The 19402-nt window shown below is 56.7% G+C and overlaps 1 protein-coding gene across 3 annotated transcripts; it reads right to left on the bottom strand.

Moving 5' to 3' along the window:
* Positions 1-31: 31 nt before the first annotated feature.
* Positions 32-13032, bottom strand: EPS8L1 (EPS8 like 1). 3 transcript variants are annotated; one of them, XM_027514710.1, is made up of 20 exons: positions 12957-13032; positions 12586-12637; positions 10641-10681; positions 10307-10365; positions 9573-9731; positions 8907-9056; positions 8272-8354; positions 7432-7693; positions 7036-7162; positions 6734-6822; positions 6557-6631; positions 6322-6470; positions 4956-5097; positions 4816-4844; positions 2749-2878; positions 2543-2656; positions 2114-2342; positions 1758-1938; positions 1277-1409; positions 32-1193 (listed from the first exon to the last, which is right to left on the bottom strand). In XM_027514710.1, exons 2-20 carry the CDS (start codon positions 12600-12602, stop codon positions 1107-1109), a joined length of 2256 nt encoding a protein of 751 aa, XP_027370511.1. In that variant the 5' UTR covers positions 12603-12637; positions 12957-13032; the 3' UTR covers positions 32-1106. The 3 variants fall into 3 exon arrangements, 2 of the variants coding, with proteins under 2 accessions (XP_027370511.1, XP_027370513.1); XM_027514712.1 differs by having other exon boundaries at positions 2114-2339; XR_003506365.1 differs by lacking the exon at positions 1758-1938.
* Positions 13033-19402: the final 6370 nt, after the last annotated feature.

The following is a 19402-nucleotide window of genomic DNA, read 5'->3' as shown; positions in this document are numbered from 1 at the left end:
TGGCTTGGCACGAAGCAGGCAGGGTCAGTCAGGCAAGGGATAGGGGCTGTGATTATTGGGCTGGGGAGCTCGGCTCTTGCCATTACAGTTTTTGAAACAAATTTGCGTCAGTTACCAGCATTTAAAGTTTGGGGAATAGGAATCTAATAGTACAAACTATTCAGTTCAGCGTGGCAACAGTCGGCTGGAGCCCAATAGGAGCCATCCTCTAAGTTGGGGCATTCATTCATTGATTCAATCACTCCATCATTCGGGATCCTGTTCTACTTGCCAGGCCCTGGCCTGCCTGTCGATGGTGGAGTACCGATTGAGACAGGTAAAGATCCGATACATTTTAGAGGAGAGTCAGGAGGCATCCAGTAACAAATGTGTTGCAGGTGGTGGTGCTGAGGGGGAAAGCAGAGGCAGCAGGGGTTAGGGAGGCTGCTGTGCACGTGGGGGTGTGGAGACGGGCAGGGCCAGGATGCATGGGGGATGAGGAGGTGAGAGATGAAGTTGGAGAGGCAGGGACCAAACAACTCGGGACTAAGACGGCGATTGGGAGCCAGAAGAGGATTTTGAGCGTGGGGCGCACTGGGACACTGGATGTTCAGTCCCTCTGGAGTGAACTCAAGGACAACCTGGAGGCTGGGAGGTCAGAAGTCTGAGTTGGGGCCCCAGGGCGGGAGAGGAGGATTCAGAGGAAGAAACCAAGGAGAGTGGGGACACCTCCTGGATTCCTTTCCTGTTAGGCTGTATCTGGGGTTGAGGGGCAGGTTCTTGGCCCCTGATATCTGGGTAGAGAGGACAGCCGTTTACACCGCCGGCTAGGAGGAGGCTGTTTATAGACTGGGCCGCACATCACAATGCACAGGGCTCTCGAACACAAGCACGTCCCCTGAATTGTCTCTAAAGCCAGTTCTCGGCCAATCCGAGAGCACTCGCTCGGGAGACTCCAGCAAGAACAGGCCTCTTTATCTACCCGGACCGGGTAAGACCACGGCTGGAATAGGTCGGAATAGGTCGGCGATCTCTGGAGGGATCTAATTCCACTGGCGAGGGCAGTCTGCAGAGTCCAATCTCCCGAGAGGCTGCCTCGAAACTTTGAGCGGAGGGGAGGGAAAGGATCAAAAGACTTCCGTTTCTATCTCGTTTTCCATTCTTTTCTTTTGCTTCTTCATCACTGCCTCAAGTTCTGACACATTCTCTTTGTCCTGGAGGAAGGGGTGGAAATCAGGACCGTAGCATCCTCAGCGCCCACCCCGGCCCGGACCTGGGGACGAGGGTTTCGGCTCACCTCCAGCAGCGAGCGCTGCACCGTGATCTGGCTATACACGCGCGCCCCCTCCTCGGGGCTAAGCGCCCGAAACTTCTCCTTCGGCAGTGAGAATAGCTGAGCGCCACTCAGTTCTCCCAGCGCCGCGATGGTCCTGAGCAGGGGCATTGAGGGCATGGTCAGGCCTGCCGGCCAATCGCAGCTCGAATGTCAGCCCCGCCAACCACGTCACGCCCGCCCCTAGGCCTTTGTCCAATCAGCTGCTGAAAGTTCCTGAATCCTGCTCTATCAACCATAGCGCGAGGTTTCCGTGGTGACTCCAATCGGAGCCTAGGAAAACAGGCCAATCACAGCCTGACATTCATAGTTGCACTCAGACAAGGCCCCCGTCCTGAACCAATCCCAGGCCCCCGGGTCTGCCACTCCCACTGGGCCATTGGGAGCGCTTCGCCTCTAACGCGCGTATAACCCTAGCCTCCTAGCCGGCAAACGCCACACTCACCCTGAACTGAAGCCCTTGGCCTGTAGCCAGGCGCAGACCTCAGAGGCGCTGGAGTGCGGGCTGAGCTGCGACTCCGGGGCGCGAGGCCCCGGGGCTGCGCGGCTGGGGCCCGTGAGGCCCTGGGCCAGGCGTGCCTGCAGCTCCTTGTTGATACTGAGCATGAGCATCGGGGAGAATTTCTCTACAGGCGGGAAACCAGGAGAAAGGGACGACTCAGGGCGAAGGGCCCAGAGGGTCAGGGACCTCCAGCGTTCACGTGATGGGTGGTCGGGAACCTCCTTTTCAGAGTCTCCTTTTCTCTGCCTGGAAAGCGAGGACAAGGACCGTTCCCTCGAAGGGGTGTCCCCACCACTCACCCTTCTTGCCTGAGTCCAAGTTGTTGAGGTTCTCGCAGCTGTCCCTAGGAGACCGAGCCGAAGCCGGAGCCGGACCCTGGGTCTGCGCTAGTCCTGGAGCCAGGGCTGGTGCTGCTGGCAGAAGGGGTGGGGGCGGAGGGGCCGGGGCCGAGGCTGATGCGGGAGGAGCGGGGGGTGCCAGGCCCGGGGCCGGAGCTGGTGGTGGAGGGGGAACGGCCGTGCTATTCTCCTAGAGAGGGGAACAAGAGGGAAGCACCTGGATCAGAGAGAGGACTGAGTCACAGTCCCTTCTCCTGGAGGTAAATGTCTGAATCCCCATTCACCTCCTCTTCCAGAGATTTTGACCCCTTAACCCCCACGCCCCTTGTTCTCAGGATCTGACCCCCTAATTCCTCTTCCCTCAGGACCCAGGAGTCTGCCCCGGCTCACCAGACTGCGGCCCCCCCGCGGCCCCGGGTGCGGTGTCAGGATATTATAGGGTACGTATCCCTCCTGCCCCCTCTGGTCCTGAACCTTCCACCACTTGCGCTGGTCATCTAGGACCTGGAAGAGGTACAGCGGAGGGTTCAGAGACTGTGTCTGTAGCGAGGGTTGGGTGGACTCCACCCCCTCGCCCCCACCCCTACTCCTCTAACCTCCAGTATGTCCCACTCCTTGACGGACAGCTCGCTGCTGTTGCGCGCCTGGAAGTCATAATTACATAGGACCCACTTTCCCGCCGGCTCCGGCCCCTGGGGCTCAGCTTCTGGTTCCTCGTCTGGGTGACTGAGGAGAAGGGGAAGAGTTGGGGCGTAAGGAGGCAGCCAGCATCACTGTGCTGCGCCTTAGGGCTTGGTGTGAGCTGGAGTTAAAGCCAAGCAGGGGGTCAAGGCCGAGGGGAGGGGGCAGGTTAATACTGTTAACAGAGGTTTGACACTGCAATGCCAGTTTGAATATACTGTGCTCCTTTCATGCTGGGCACCATGCAGTAAGCACATGATATGAGTACTAGCATCAGCTCCGTTTTCTAGATGAGAACATTCGGGCTCAGAGAAATAAAATCACTTTTCCCAGATCATACAGCTAGAGACAGCTGCTATTTATTGAGCATCTGCTATGTACTGGGCTCATGCATAAATGATAAGCATAATAATAACAAGAGTCAACATGTACATAGCACTTACTGTATGCCAGAAACTACTCAAAGTCTGTTATATACACTAGCTGACTTGATACTGGGACAGCCCTTGGTAGAACCATGAGTTTGAACCTCTTAGTTCCTTACTCCTCCCAGAGACCCAATTATTATCTCCATTTTACAGGAGAGAAACCGTGATGTAAAGGTCATAGAGCAAGAAAGAAGTATAATTACACTGGGGACTCGGTCAGGCTGGCCTGAGCTCATGTCCTGAGGAATTCCATTCTATTCGGTGGACCAAACACTTCCTCCAGGTTTCTCCATACTTTGGGGCCAATGCAGTACTTGCACTCACCTGGGCGTGAACCTGAATGCTCCCATGACCCTAAGCTCTTTAACTGCTAGCCTATACAACATCACAGACTTCCCACTCTTTCAGGGAGGGATTATAGTTATTTCCAGCTACCCCCACAAAGAACTTAAAGTGCAAAAAAAAAAAAAAAAAAAAAAGGTGAGTTAAAAGCTGGGGGTGTCAAGATTCAGAAGCGTAGGGAGAAGGGGATCCGCTGGACCAGGCAGCTGGCGGGGAGGTGAGCAGACCTTTAGCTCTGACACCCCAGGAAAAGGCACCTCACCATGAAGCCTACCTGTGCAAGGGAGAAGGGGATCTTCAGGGCCGAGGTGCCCCCGCGTGAGGCTGGCAGCTCCCAGCACGCCGTCTCTGCCGAGACTCTCTGCCCCAGCCCTACCCAGACCCGCTTCTGCTCCTCCACACCTGCTGCTTCTCTCTTCTCATCTCACGTGGCTTCCCTCACACCTGCCCCCGACTTGCTCAGGGAATCCTGGCTCCTCGAGGCCCTTCTTCCCCGGAGACCCAAGAGCCCGCACCCCCACTGCTTGTTGGAACTATGGACCTGCACCCCCAGTCCTTTTCCTCCTCTGGAGACCTAGGAGCCCAGATCTCAAGCTTTAATTTCCTAAACTATTTAACGTTTAAAAGGTCCCAGTCTGACAGCCAGCAGGGACCAAGACAATTGCTTGAGAGCCTTGGGAAAGCGAGGGTCCAGCCTCCGAGTCTTGATCTCTCTTAGGAGCTCGGAAATAGTACCACTTTCTAACTCGCCCAGAAACTTGCCCCTTGGCCCCTGAAGTCGCAAGTCTGCTTCCCTGGCTCTCCAAGGTTCCAAGCACCAGATTGAGCTCTTCTTCAAAACCCAAATGTTCAACTCCCCAGCCTGTTCTCTCCAACACCTAGAACTCTGTCCTCATAGGGACCCAGGAGGGGAGCTTTCCAGGCCCTCGGAAACCAAGCCACCTTCTTCCAGATCTTTGGGGATTCAGGGGTCTCTCTCAGATTTACCCACTCCCAGCACCCTCCTCCCTTGGACCCAGAAACTGGGGCCCTCTCCCTCCCTCCCTGATTCTCCCCCCTCTCCCTGCCCCACCCCTGCCTCATCACCACCTCACCCACCTTCGAAGAACCGGGAAGACAAAAAGAAAAAAGGGGGAGCGGAGTCAGCACTGGGAGCCCTCAGGACGCACCCCACCTGGACCCCACTGACCCAACTCACCCACTGACACTCACCCATTGACAGCGACCTGGGGAGCGCTTTGCTGCAGGACATGAGAACAGTAAGTCAGGTGGGACCCGGCTTGCATCCCCGGGATTTCCGGTCACGCCCCCTACCCCCATGTCATCTGGGGGAGCTTAAGCTTTAGCCTCACCTGCTGGCGCCGCCGCTCGTGCTGTAGCTGTTTCTCCACTGGGTCCTCCCAGGCACGGCCCTGTGGGTCCATGGCTGGGGGCTCCCAGCCGCTGTAGAACTCAGGTCTGTATGGGGGCCCCTCCTCTGGGGGTAGGTCCACCCTGCAACCAAGGCAAGGGCCGAGGGCTCAGGGATCCTGAAGGTTTGACTTCAGACTGTCAGTCACTGTCAGTAACTTCATGAAGTTTTCCCCCTTCCCTTTAGCCTTGTTCTAACCCAACAAATGTAACCTTACCTCCCCCCGCCATTTTTTTAAACCAAGACCTGCCCCTTACTCTAAGCTGCATCCATGACGTCAACTGTATTTGTAAATATCCTGACTACACTCTCTTGAATTTCACCTCTGATTTCAAACTGGGTCTCCCACCCCTCTCCCCTAAGTCCAACATCTAGCTTTGCACCTGCTCCCATGAAGCTGCCAGCTTCCGAAAAGCTGTGCCCTTTCCAAATCCACAGACCAAACGTTTCCCAAGCCCATCTCTTTGCTATAGCCCTGATCCATTCCTGGAAGTCTTGCCTTTTATTCCCGTTCGAGCTCTGGTTCAGTCTCTCTCTCTCTCTTTTTTTTTAATCATGCTACAAAAAACCTCACTACCTAACTTTAAGATTTATTTTTGCAACTTTTTTAAACAGAGAAAGCAATACTCTCCTTGGGGAAAGGTGAGGGATTGAGAATACAGGTCCTGTGTGCAAATTATGACCCCAGAACCTGGAGGTGATAGGCCTTCCTAGGAGAGAAACCACTGGGCACTGCCACACCACCAAAAGCTGTCTGAGGCTCAGCAGACTGTTTCACACGACACTCAAAGAGTTTCTGGCCTTTCCTCCAATCGGATCGTGACATTTGTCCTAGTCCCACCAAAACTTCAGTTTCTTTGAAGACACCCTCTAGCTAAGCCCCACAACCACCCTTCTCTCCCAACCCCATCTTTCCAACAGCCACGCCTTTTTCCCAGAGCAGCCCCTAAACCACCCCGCCTCCTGCCTCCTAGCCTGTCCCTCCAATCACCACACTGTCTACCTCCAAGCCCCGCCCCTAAATTACCACGCCTCCTGCCTCCCAGCCCCGCCCCTAAATCACCGCACCTCCTGCCTCCTAGCCCTTTCCCTCCAATCACCACGCCTCTTCTTCCCAGCCCCGCCCCTAAATCACCGCGCCTCACGCCTCCTAGCCCTTTCCCTCCAATCACCACGCCTCTTCTTCCCAGCCCCGCCCCTAAATCACCGCGCCTCACACCTCCCAGTCCTATCCCTCCAATCACCACGCCCCACCCAGCCCCGCCCCTTAAATGCCACGCCTCCTGCCCCCCAGCCCTGCCCCTTACCCCGGGTGGGTCCAAGAGTCCCCCAGCGAGGTCCAGAGCGTATTTTCACGTTGAGTGACATTTTCCCGCAGCAGCTTCACAGCCTCAGAAGTCAGATGCGGCCGCCTCACGCCGCTGGCCAACTGTGGGCCGCCCAAGGTGTCTATAATCTGGCAGGGGTGCAGGAGTGGGCAGGCCATCAGACCAGCCTGAAGTGGACTCCTGTGCTGCAGGGCTGAGGCCGGGGGTGTCTCACCATCTGCAGAGGTCCGAACAGGAAGTGCAGCAGCTCCTGGGAGGTGGGGTTGGCGATGTTGCCGCGCAGGCGGGCCTGAGAGCCGGGGGGGGGGGGGGGTGCTGGTGTTAGTGCGTGGACACGTGCGACTCGCTATTCCTATCGCCCCCTGAGGCCCCGAGGTGGGTGTGTACTCACCAGCAGGCTGAAGGCGTACTTGATTTTCTGAAGTACGTCGGTGTACTCGGCCCCTGAGGGCGGCTTGGCCCGCAGCGCCAGGAGGCTCTCTGTGGGTAGGAAGTCAGGCGCGGTGACGGGGGACGTGCAGACAGCATCAGGCAGGGTCAAAGAGAGAGACAGAGACCCAGTGAGGTCGTGAGGGGGAGTCATACTGGCAGGGGGTGCAGGGGGAGGCCCGGGGAGAGGGAGGATATTTGGGAGTGGCCCCAGAGGGCCAGGGAGGGGCTGTTCGGGACTGCCGCTGGATGGCGCCCCCTCACCCCCAGCTTCCTGGTGCCGGGTCCTGCGGCTGCGCTCTCGTTGCTCCAGCACACGGGTCGCCTCGGCTGACTTCTGCAGCCTGGATACGAAGCTCTCCACATCGTCGAACACGTGGTTCAGGATGTCCTGGGGGCCAGGGCAGGGGGATGCATGGGACCCCTGAATCCTAGACCCTCATTCCGCCCCGCCCCACGTCCAAAGTCCCACAAACCAAGAGCACTGGGGCACACTCCGGCCAGGCCACGACCTCCGATGCTTGACCTTGCCCCATCCTGTCACCACCGGCCACATCCCCAGAAGTCAGACCGAGGTCCCAGGACCAAGCCCCACACCCCTGACAGAAGATTCACACCTGCGGTCAGTCCCGCCCCAGGCCCTCGCCCCGCTTCGCTCACCACCTCCCGCTCCGCCTGCAGACTGGCCAGGTCCGGGCCGCGGGGGCCCAGGTCCGGGGAGGCCGGGTCAGAGCTGGGGCAGACCTCCTCCCGGCTCGGCCTACACGTCTCCTCCGCCTCTGGGATGGGCTCCGCCTGGGGTCGCCCGCGGCCCGCGGCCGGCTGCACTGTGTGGATCGCCGCGCGGAACATCGGGCAATGCGGCAGGGGCGCGGCCTCTGCGACTGGCGAGGGGTGCTGTTGCGGCTGCATTCGCGTGGCCCTGCGGAGGGACAACGGCAGGCAGGCTGGGAACACCGAGGGGTACAGCGAGCAGAGAATTTCGGGGCTTCAATCTTTCGAATTGTGGTGCTGGAGAAGACTCTTGTGAGTCCCTTGGACAGTAAGGAGATTAAACCAGTCCATCCTAAGGAAATCAATCCAGAATATTCTTTGGAAAGACTGATGCTGAAGCTGAAGCTCCAGTCGTTTGGTCACCTGATGCGAAGAGCCGACTCATTAAGAGACCCTGATGTTGGGAAAGATTGAAGGCAGGAGAAGGGGACGACAGAGGATGAGATGGTTGGATGGCCTCACTGACTCAATGGACGTGAGTTTGAGCAAATTCTGGGAGATAGTGAAGAACAGGGAACCCTGGCGTGCTGCAATCCATGGGGTCGCAAAGAGTTGGGAGGTATAGGCGACTTGGAGAGGGTTTGACTCTAAAACTGGCTCTGCTCTAGGCTAGTGGTATCAACCGATTTCTCGGATGGGGAGACTGAAGCCCAAAGAAGGGAGCCGGCCCTCCAGATACCGTCCCGTCATCTCCTCTCCCCTCCGCTTACAGTCCAGCCGCTTTACCTGAGCGCCGCCGCCCTGCGCTCCCCGCAGCCCGAGCGGTAGTTGTGCAGAGCTCTCTGGATTTCCTCTCGGATCGACTCCACCTGCCAAGAGCGCAGTCAGGCCACGACCCCGCCCCACCCTACCCCACCCCCTGCCCGCTCAGCGCCGTGCTCCGGGTCGATCCCTCGGCTCAGCCCTAGATCACGGGTAGTCAGCGCCCGCGCACTGCGTCCACGCGCGCCCACGCCCTGGGCTCACGCCCCTGCCCTAAAACTGTCCCTGCCCTCGGCCACTGCCTGCCACCACGGAGGCCCCGTCCGGGTGGTACCTCGCGCCTCGACCACACTCACGCCCACACTAGTTCCGGCTGCTCCCAGGACCCCTCTCTCCGCCTTTGTGTCCGCGCTCTTAGCCTCGGTCTCCGTTCTGCCCGCACCTTCCTTCAGTTCAACCTATCCTCAGCCCCCCACCTCTGTTACAGAATTTCTTTCCAGGCCACGCCCCCTCCTAGGCCCCGACCCCGCCTTTGCCCCAGGCCACGCCCCAAGAGTAGAGGGCCCACCCCATTGGCGGGAGGGCTTCGGACCCCGCCCCTGGAATCCTCCGGGTGCCGGCCGCGCCCCGGGCTCTGGCCCCGGGCCCGGCTCGCTCACCCCGACACACCGGCCCTGGAAGAAATGCACGTCGGGCTGCGCGCGCTCCGGCTCCTGGCACACGAGCAGCAGCAGAGGGCGTTTCTGGCCCGGCGGTCTCACCGTGTCGCACCGCACGATGGCGCTCACAGGATAGGACTCCAGCTCCTCCTGGAGGGGTGGGGCAGCGGGTAAACTGAGGCCTGGAGCCGCGGAGACTCCAGAGTGACCACGACAGCGGTGCCGGCAGAAGTAGGCGCTGCGCAGGGCAAACCCCTCCTCCCCCCGGGGTAGGGCTCATAGATGAGCTGCTGCTGCTGCTGCTAAGTCGCTTCAGTCGTGTCCGACTCAGTGCGACCCCATAGACGGCAGCCCACCAGGCTCACCCGTCCCTGGGATTCTCCAGGCAAGAACATTGGAGTGGGTTGCCATCTCCTTCTCCAACGCATGAAAGTTAAAAGTCAAAGTGAAGTCGCTCAGTCGTGTCCAACTCTTAGCGACCTCCTGGACTGCAGCCTACCAGGCTCCTCTGTCCATGGGATTTTCCAGGCAAGAGTACTGGAGTGGGGTGCCATTGCCTTCTCCATAGATGAGCTAGTGAAGCTCAAAAAGGGGGCGAAGCCCCTGACGTCCCTAGGGCCAGGCTCTCGGTCCAGCCGTTCCTTCCACTCGCGCGCCCCGGGGCACCTTGGAGACCGGGTCCAGCAGCGTGACGTGGCTGGCAGACACGCTCAGCAGCATGTCCTGGGCCCAGATGCGGCCTTGGCTGTCCATGAGGGCCAGTTTCTGCGAGGCGTCCTCCACCGTGTGTATGGCATCCTCACCCAGGCTGAAGGTTACCAGGTGCTGGCAGGGGCCACGAAGGAAGCAGTGGGTCCCAGGATGAAGCCGGGTGGGCTGAGGATACCCCTGGGATCGGCCTTCCACCCCACGACTAACCACACGTCCTCTGAGAGGCCTTCTCTGAGCACCTGCTCCACCTCCCCCAGTGCCCTCGCTGTGTCTCCCATCCTAAAGACTAACACTCGGGTCTAGCTCTCCCGCAAGACCCCTTGAAGGCAGGGAATGGTCTGGGTTATATCCAAGTCCTGCTAAGCACCTCTACCCCCATTAGAACACATGCTGCTACTTCTGGACCTTGTCTGACTCCCTACTTAACCGGGATGGCACCTGACTTGTCCCCATGGTCCAAACGTCCAGCACAAGAGCTGGTCCCGAGGAGAAGTTGGCAGATGAAAGTGGAATTGAGTTCTTCCACCGCAGACCCAAGGCGAGGTAGAAGAAATCCACTTTGCAGAGAAGCAAACTGAGTTCCCCAAGTTAATGCTGCTTGGAGGTGAGCTGCTTTCAACACCCCCATCTCCTCAGGCCTGCCTTTCCTCCCACAAGGCTACTCGCGGCAACAAAGACCCCAGACTCACATTGACTTCATTGGTGGAAAAGTCGGACATAACCTCAATGGAGTAGCGCTTTCTCTGTTCTGCAGGGGTGAAGGGGAATAGCTGCAGGAGACCCAGCCCCCAGCCCCTCCCCGAGACCCGGGAGCCCCAGCCCCCAGCCCCTCCCCCAGACCGGGAGACCCAGCCCCTAGCCCCTCCCCCAGACCCAGGAGCCCCAGCCCCCAGCCCCTCCCCCTAGATCTAGGCGGCCAGCCCCCAGCCCCTCCCCCATCAGACCCAGGATTTGGGTCCTCAGTTACCTCGTCCCTCAGACCTAGTTTCTCTTGGCCTGGGGTTTCTTGGCCCCTAAACTCACCATAGATAGACTTGGCACTCTGTTTGAGAGAAGCTTCTGGGCTGTGAAGGAAAAGAGGGGTGAGAGGGGCTGGGGGAACTCTTAGCGTATGGTGGGGGTTCTGATTGCCAGGCAGAGCCTGCGAGAGCAGTGGGGAGCCACGGAGGATTTTGAGCAGCAAGGCAGAGCCAGCGCTGGACTTTAATAAGACAAGCACGGCAGTGGTACTGGGTGTGTGGTCTCCACTGTCACCCAGACCTGGATTTGAATCCCCTATTAGCTCCTGCTTTACCATAAGATCCCGGTCGGGGTGGGGGGAGGTGGAGAGACAATCTCTCCTGCCTCAGTTTCTCAGGGGTGAGCTACCCACAGCCTCCATCCAGTAGGGCTGCTGGGTGAATTCAATGAGATGATGCAGTTGGAGCATTTTGTAGACTCTCCTATAGTCGGACAGGACAGCACGCACGCACTATATCAATGAAGACCACATTCTTACATTATTACAATCATGCAAACTGCTTAACACACAGTTGCTCCAGAAATGGACTTTTTTTTTTAAGCTGTGCTGTATCACATGGCTTGCAGGATCTCAGTTCCCAGACCAGGGATTGAACCCAGGCCTTGGCAGTGAAAGTACCAAATCCTAACCACAGGCTGTGGCCACTGATGCAAAGAGCCAAGTCATTAGAAAAGACCCTGATGCTGGGAAAGATTGAGGGCAGGAGGAGAAGGGGGCGACAGAGGATGATGGTTGGATGGCATCACTGACTCAGTGGACATGAGTTTGAGCAAACTCCAGGAGTTGGTGATGGACAGGGAGGCCTGGTGTGCTGCAGTCCATGGGGTCAAAAAAGAGTCGGACATGACTTAGTGACTGAACAACAGGCATTGGGAGTAGCTGGGAAGTTATCTTCTTCCCCTTCTACCCCCATGGGCCCTTTCCAGCCAAAACCTGTCCTCAACCTCCTCTTCAAGGTCACTTTCTGCTAGAAGAATTCTGGAATCCCATTTGCCCAGATATAATAGAAGCTCAGAGCTTGACTGGGGTCAGGGATGAGAGCCGAAGGATGAGAAACCCTTTCAGTCAAACCTCTGCTCCTCATCCTGCTTTGGTCAGTCAAATCTCCCCACAATTTGATTATCTCTGGGCTGGAGAAATCATTCCTTTACATCTCCCAGACACCTGTTTCCATGCTTCTCTGTCTTTCTCCCTGGTCACTCCAGGAGACTTGACCCTTCATTATAAACAGCCCAGAGCTTCCCAGGTTATCACTTGGTAAAGAACCAGCCTGCCAATGCAGGAGACACAGGAAACACACGTTTGATCTCCTGGGTTGGGAAGATCCCCTGGAGGAGGAAATGGCAACCCACCCCAATATTCTTGCCTGGAGAATCCCATGGACAGAGGAGCCTGGCGGGCTACAGTTCATGGGGTCACAAAGAGTCAGACAAGACTGAGCATGCATGAACTTGGCACTAGGTCAATGTTTAATAAGATAACAATTGGGAATTCCCTGGCAGTCCACTGGTTAGGACTCAGTGCTTTTACTGCTGGGGCAAGGGTTCAATCCCTGGTCGGGGAACTAAGATCTCACAAGCCATGCAATGTGGCTAAATAAGTTAAAAAAAAAAAATCAGATAACAGCAGCCGCCATAGTGGTTCCTATGAGCTGAGCACCCGCTGTTGGTTAGACAGCCGAGTCTTGCACGTGTGTTATCCTGTCAAGCTCTCGAAATTGCCCGTTTCACAGAGGAGGGACTGAGGCTGGAGGAGGTGATGTCTTTTGTTGGGGCCACACCACTGCTGAAGGCTGGCAATGGGCTTTGAACCCAGGTCTGTCTGATTGGCAGAGGGAGGGAGGCAGCTCAGAGGCTTCCAAATGGCCAGCCCTGGGCTGCTGTAAATGCCACCTGTGGGTGTGGATGGAGGGTGGGGGCTGGGGGCCTGGCGGACAGGGGTACTTACCCAGAGGTGGTGCTCATGGTGCCGAAAAAGGCGGCTCCTGGCACCCGGAGCCCTGGAAGCCGGCAAAAGGATGAGGGCTGACGTGACCACGGGACCTGAATACCGGCCTCAGCCCCTCCTCCCTCAGACCCAGATTCCAAGCCCCCAGGCCCTTGCCCCTCAGACCAGGAATCTGGGCCTACAGGCCCTCCTCCCTTAGACCAGGAGTCCAGGCCCCCGGCCCCTCCTCCCTTAGACCCGGGGATCCAGACCCCAGGCCCCTCCTCCCTTAGACCCGGGGGTCCAGGCCCCCGCCCCTCCTCCCTTAGACCCGGGGGTCCAGGCCCCCGCCCCTCCTCCCTAGGACCGAGATGTCTCCCAGTCCCCCTCACCTGCCGGTCTGTCTCTGACAGGCCGAGGCGCTGCTCTCCCTCCGCCGCGGCCTGTCCTTCCTGTCCCTCCCAGGCCCTCCCCCTCCGCATACCTGAGCGCTCCCTCGGCACAGCCTCCTGGAGCGGCCCTGGGCGGGGCGGGACTCCGGGGCGGCGGCGGGGAGCCGGCACTGTCTCCATCACAACAGGAGAACAGCCCCAGCAATGTGGCGCCAGAAACCCCGCTCCGACTTCCCCTGGTACCTCTGTGAAGCTAATTGCCACTTGTTCATGGTCAATGTGCAGAGTGGGCTTTGAACCTGGGGCCCACCTTTCTAATCCCAGGGCTGAGGTCCATCCGTGCTCCGTGCTCACCTCCTTCTGGGGTTTCTGTCTCCACTGGTGCCCTCAGCCCTCTTCCCTCTTCTTTTGAAAACTTCCCTCGATAATTCCAATGACGATGATAGCTAAGATTCAGTGCCCAACACGACTCCAAGAGTATCACAAAATTAACAGACTCCTCTGGCATGAAATCTTTTCCCTCTGTGCCACGGTCCCCACGGACTGAGTTGTACACCCACTTCTTCCCCGAACCCAGTGAGGTTCAGTGCTGGGGTGGCTCCATTTCACAGATGAGAAAACTGAGGCTCACAAGGGCTTGGAGACTTGCTCATAGTTATACATGCAGTAGGTGTCTTCCTAGCGTCTTGCTCCCTGCTCTAGTCTCCATGAACAGATCCGGTAGACGCCTGAGTCAGCTCAAGTCACTCCCCTCTCAAAAGACTTGGGTGGCTCCCTGTTTCTCTGGATAGAAGAGAAGACTTTCTAGTATACCTTCCTTTGCTCTTAGAGCACCCAGGTGCCATTCTGCCTCAGGGCCTTTGCATTTGCTATGCTGTTTTCCTGGAATGCTTTTCTTGTATCCTCAGGGCTTACTCTCCCACCTTCTTCAGGTCTTGGGTTGAATAACATCACATCAAAGAGCCCTGGCTGGCCACCTCTGACCCCTCCCCTCCTTCAGAGTCTCTTCTTCCTAGACCAACACTTACTTTTTCTCCAGATCATTTATCACCCTCTAACACACTATATTGTTTTTCAGCTGCTAAGTCGTGTCCGACTCTTTGCGACTGCATGGACTGCAGCACATCAGGCTTTTCTGTCCTTCACTATCTCTTGGAGTTTGCTCAAACTCATGTCCATTGTGTCAGTGATGTTATCTAACCATCTCATCCTCTGCTGCCTCCTTCTCCTCCTTCTTGCAGTCTTTCCCAGCATCAGAGTCTTTTCCAAGGAGTCAGTTCTTTGCATTAGGTGGCCAAAGTATTGGAGTTTCAGTTTCAGCATCAGTTCTTCCAATGAATATTCAGGACTGATTTCCTTTAGGATGGAGTAGTCTGATCTCCTTGTAGTCCAAGGGACTCTCAAGAGTCTTCTCCAACACACAGTTCAAAAGCATCAGTTCTTCGGTGGTAAGCTTTCTTTATGGTCCAACTCTCACATCTATACATGACTACTGGAAAAACCATAGCTTTGACTATACAGAACTTTGTTGGCAAAGTGATATCTCTGCTTTTTAATACTCTGTCTAGGTTGGTCATAGCTTTTCTTCCAAGGAGCAAGCATCTTTTAATTTCATAATTATTGTATGTTCAGTCCCCTAGTCTACCTGCAGCTTATAGAATAGGATTTTGTGTGTAATAAGTGCTGGAGTCACATGTGCTGAATTAATGCACTTTTGTATTTGGTACACTTCTGTGCATTATTGCTTCAGTGAACGCATGCTGACCCCACAAACTATACTAAGTGAGGCTGGAAACCAGAGAAGGCACATCCTTGTTCCGGATTGATGGGGAGGAAATAACAGAGAGAAAGAGAGATAATACATATGGAATTATGGTAAAGAGCCCAGGTAGGTGTGGATTCCAGTCCTGCCTATGCCACTTAATCACTTTGGTAATACTTATTTTATGCTTATATCTTCTGCTGAGTATGCGGTGTGGGTTTGTATAAACCTCACAACATCTTATGAAAAGGGTTTGATTATCCCCATTTTATACATGAAGAAACTGAGGCATATTCAAGTCATTTGTCTATGATCCCACAGCTAATAAGTGGTGGAGATGGTTGAACTCAGACCACACAATTTATTTATTTATTATTTATTCCTTTCTTTCTGGCCGAGCTGGGTCATTGTTGCTGGGCGGGTTTTTCTCCAGTTGTGGCGAGTGAGGGCTTCTCTCAAGTTGCAGTGCCTGGACTTATGTTGCAGAGCCCCAGCTCCTGGGCTCACGTGCTTAGCTGCCCCAGGGCATGTGGGATCTTCCTGAAGCAGGGATTGAACCCATGTCCCATGCACTGGCCGGCGGATTCTTAACCACTGGACCACCAGTGAAGTCCAGACATACAATTTAGGCCCGGCATCCTTTGTTGCTACTCTGTGTCACCAACTCATGGTCTGGCCCCGTTTCAGCTGTGTGGCCCTGGGCAAATTACCTAACCTCTCAGTGCCTCAGCACCGCCCCCACCCCCAACTGTAAAATGGGGATCACAGCTTTGGGAGGATGTAGTGGAGAAGGCAATGGCACCCCACTCCAGTACTCTTGCCTGGAAAATCCCATGGATGGAGGAGCCTGGTAGGCTACAGTCCATGGGGTCGCTAAGAGTCGGACACGACTGAGCGACTTCCCTTTCACTTTTCACTTTCATGCATTGGAGAAGGAAATGGCAACCCACTCCAGTATTCTTGCCTGGAGAATCCCGGGGATGGGGGAGCCTGGTGGGCTTCCGTCTATGGGGTCGCACAGAGTCGGACACGACTGAAGCAACTTAGCAGCAGGGGAGTTACGGAGAGCTCTGAGTACTGTAGCCAGGGTAAGAGAAAAGGCGAGGAAGTGTTTGCAACCACATAGGTTAGGTCTTTCTTCAGCAGGTCCTACAACAGCAACGCCGAGGGTGACTTGGGAGCCCAGAAGAGGCGGTTCAGAGGGTCAAGGCAGGCTTCCTGGAGGAAGGAGGGGCGGGGCGGCCGGAGCCAAACCTGAAGGGCAAGTTTGGCAACCCCAGGTGGCCTGGAGGGTGAGGGAAGGGTGTCCCGGTCGGGAGCCGCGGAGGGGAGGGCTGACGCGCCTGCCCGCGTGCCGGGCGCTGGCCGGCGCAGAGGAGCCGGCCCAGTGCGACCCCTCGCCCCGCGCCCACCCGGGTGCCGCCGCGGGAGGGGCCCTGCTTTCTTCTGTGCCCCGCTTCTGTCACTTCGCGTCCCTGAGCGTCCATGCCACAAATGTTTTCTGAGCTCAGCCTTGGGGGGTGGGGTGGGGGCAGGCTGGGACTGGTGCCCCACTGATGGGGAAGACAGGGGTAGGAGTGGGGAGGCCACAGCCCCAGGTCTCAGTGGCTCTGGGCCAGGACCGACGCAGACCTGGCCGAGCCCAGCCCCTTTCTTCACGTGCAGCTGGAGGGCAGTGTGGCTGTGTAGGCATTCGGCGGGGGCTGCAGTTCTGGGTTGGGGAGGACCGCCTAGGGGTACGGACTCCCAGATCCAAGGGAGGAGGGGCTTGGGGTCCAGACCCCCGAGTCTGAGGGAAGAGGGGTGGGGTCCTGGACCCCCGGGTCTGAGGGAGGAGGGGCTGCGGCCCTGGACCCCCGGGTCTGAGGGAGAACGCCCTGGGGGTCCGGATTCCTGGGTCCGAGGGGCGAGGCGGGCGCAGCGCAGGCGCCCCCAGGCCACTCCCCGCCCCCCAGCAGCTCTTCGGTGCTTGGGAGCAGCAGGTGAGACAGAAACCCGAGCTTCCGCCCCCGTTCAGGGCCCGGGGCCTCCTTCCTTCTTCCCCGGCCACAAAGAAGACGCCGCCCTTTCTCCAGACCAGGACACGTGGTTCCCAAATACCACTGGACGCTCACACCCCTGCACCGTCTGACTCCGTAAGTCCTGGGGGAGTAGGTGGGGGCGCTCACCTGGGGAACCCCCGAACCAAACCACCAACAGTGCAGCGCCTTCTATTGAGTGAGCTTTCGGGCTCTGTGGCTCTGAACTTGTCTCTGTCCCCGAACGCGGGGGAACTGGACTGTTCATTGTCTCCGCTGGGTGATCCCGGAAATCAGACAGAACGCGCGCCACAGCTTGTTAAGTCAACATTGTCTGTGTATCATCTCAGAAACCACCCCCCTCTCTTCCATCACCCTTCTCTTCCAAGGCACACCCCCACTTCTGTCTCCCTGACTCGAGGGTTTGCTGGTGAATTCCTAGGACTAGGAGGGAGGCAGAATTCACGCAGATTGCTGGGGCAGGGCTTATGAATAAAATAGGAGCTGGGTATCAGGGAGATATATTTAACATACGTATTTATTAATTTACGCATTCAGTAAATGGCCCCTGAAACCTAATTTGTGCCTCACTCTTTGCCATCAAGAAGACAGGTTGGTTGGGGAAATAGACCCTGCTGGCACTCACAGTAGGGATTCACAGTGACATATGCTGTAACTGAGGTGTCAACAGCGCACTGAGTGTCCCTGGAGGAGACCTTTTATTTGAACCTGTAGTGGGCATGTGAGGAGGCCAAAGAAGACTTCCCCGGTTAAGTGATAACTGGATGGGGTTCTGAAGGATGAATAGGAGTTCGCCGAGGATGATGTTGGCAAGGATCACTATTCCAGGCTTGGGAAGCGGCATGTGCCAAGTCCCCAAGTCATGCAGGAGCAGGTACTCGAGCACCAATCTGGTCCAAGGACGTTCTAAGTGGGGGCCAACAAAACCCTTCCCTGCCTTTGTGTTATTGTCACTCTAGTGGGTGTGGTGGGGAGACAGAAGATAAACAGGTAGTGACACTCGTGTGAATAAGGCTTTCGGATTGTGGGAGTCTCTGTGCAGGAAGCAAAACAAAGGTGAAGAGATGGAGTGACCCGGGCCGGGCAGGTGTGGCGACTCCTGGTGAGCTGGTCACGGGTGGCTTCTCTGAGGAGGAGGTGCCTGGACTTGAATTTCAGGACACAGGAATGCAGAGAGGGTTTTGGGCAGAGGGAACACCTGGGGGAGGCTGGGCAGGTGGGGGTGTGGCTGGCCAGAGGAGATGAGCCTGGAGACAGTGTGGAGGACGGTCCTGATGTTGATGTTGACCATGACCATGGCAAAGGACAGGGTGGCCAGACTCCAGCTTAGATGGATTTGCCCCAAGCCTGAGTTTCAAGACGCTCCCTCTCTGGTTGGGGAGGTGACATGAACATGAGCAGCCCAAAAGGTGTCATAAACAGAGGCCACTCGGGCAGGGTGGCAGATCAGAGAAGTTCTTCCCGGGGCCTTAGAGTTAAGAGGTTAGGGAAGGTTTTCCCTGAAACTCCTCTGAGACCGGCTAGCCCATGAGCGGAGGGGTGGGGAGTGACACCGGAGGGCGAGTCTAAGAACTGCCCTGGCTGGAGGAGGGAGGCTGCTGTTAAGCTGTTTGTTCTCTGGGAGGGATCCAGGGCGACTGGTCTCCCGAAGCTGGAGGAACTTGGCTCTCAGGCTGGGGGGGTGGGGGTGGGGGTGGGGGTGGTGATGGGAAAGGGCTCCAGACAGACTAGAGTTGGGATCCTGGGTTGGAGCAAGTGACTCCAGATTGTTCTAATTTTTCCTGGCTATGAGGAGCATAAGCCCTGGTTGCTGCAATAACAGCTGCTGGGAAGATGAGGTGTGAAAAGGCAGGTCAAGTGCTTAGAACAGGTTCAGTGCTCAGCCAATGGATGGGTGAGATAGAGACAAAGGAAGGAATCAATAACTACATGGCTGGATCCACATACGTGACAAGGACTGGTTCTGCAGACAAAGAGCTCTGCGCCCCAGTGCCTGCTCGCAAGGAACGGGCAGACTCAGTCCTAAGCTTCTGATGACCGTTCATTTATTCAGGACATTTATCCATTGATTTGACAAATGGTTCTGAAGCATCTACTCTAACCAGGCACTGTGCCAGGGGCCAGAGAACTCAACGGCCCCAAACCTGCCCTCGTGGAGTTTATATTCTGGTGGAAAATAAAAAAGTGAATGTGTAGAATGTCAAATGGTGGTCATAAAGCAGGGAAGAGGGTCCAGTGGGTGTCTTGGGGGTTTTATTGGTTGGGGAAATCCTCACCGAGACCGTGCTGTTTCAGTGAAGACCTAAAGGGAGTGAAAGTGTTAGTCGCTCAGTCATGTCCTACCCTTTTCGAGCCCATGGACTATAGCCCACCAGGCTCTTCTGTCTATGGGATTTCCAGGCAAGAATACTGGAGTGAATTGTCATTTCCTCCTCCAGGGGATCTTCCTGACCCAGGGATTGAACTTGCGTTCCCTGTGTCTCATGCATTGCAGGCGGATTCTTTACCCGCTGAACCATCAGGGAAGGGAGTGAGGTGTGAGGATCTGGGGAAGGATCTTCAGGCAGGGGCAAGGGCCAGTGCAAAGGTCCTGAAGCGGGTGCTCACGCAGCAAAGGCGTAGGGCATGAAGTCAGAAACGTGACG

The sequence above is a fragment of the Bos indicus x Bos taurus genome, chromosome 18 (assembly GCF_003369695.1).
Source record: "Bos indicus x Bos taurus breed Angus x Brahman F1 hybrid chromosome 18, Bos_hybrid_MaternalHap_v2.0, whole genome shotgun sequence".
Lineage (NCBI taxonomy): Eukaryota > Metazoa > Chordata > Mammalia > Artiodactyla > Bovidae > Bos > Bos indicus x Bos taurus.
This window is presented reverse-complemented; position numbering and strand designations above follow the sequence as displayed.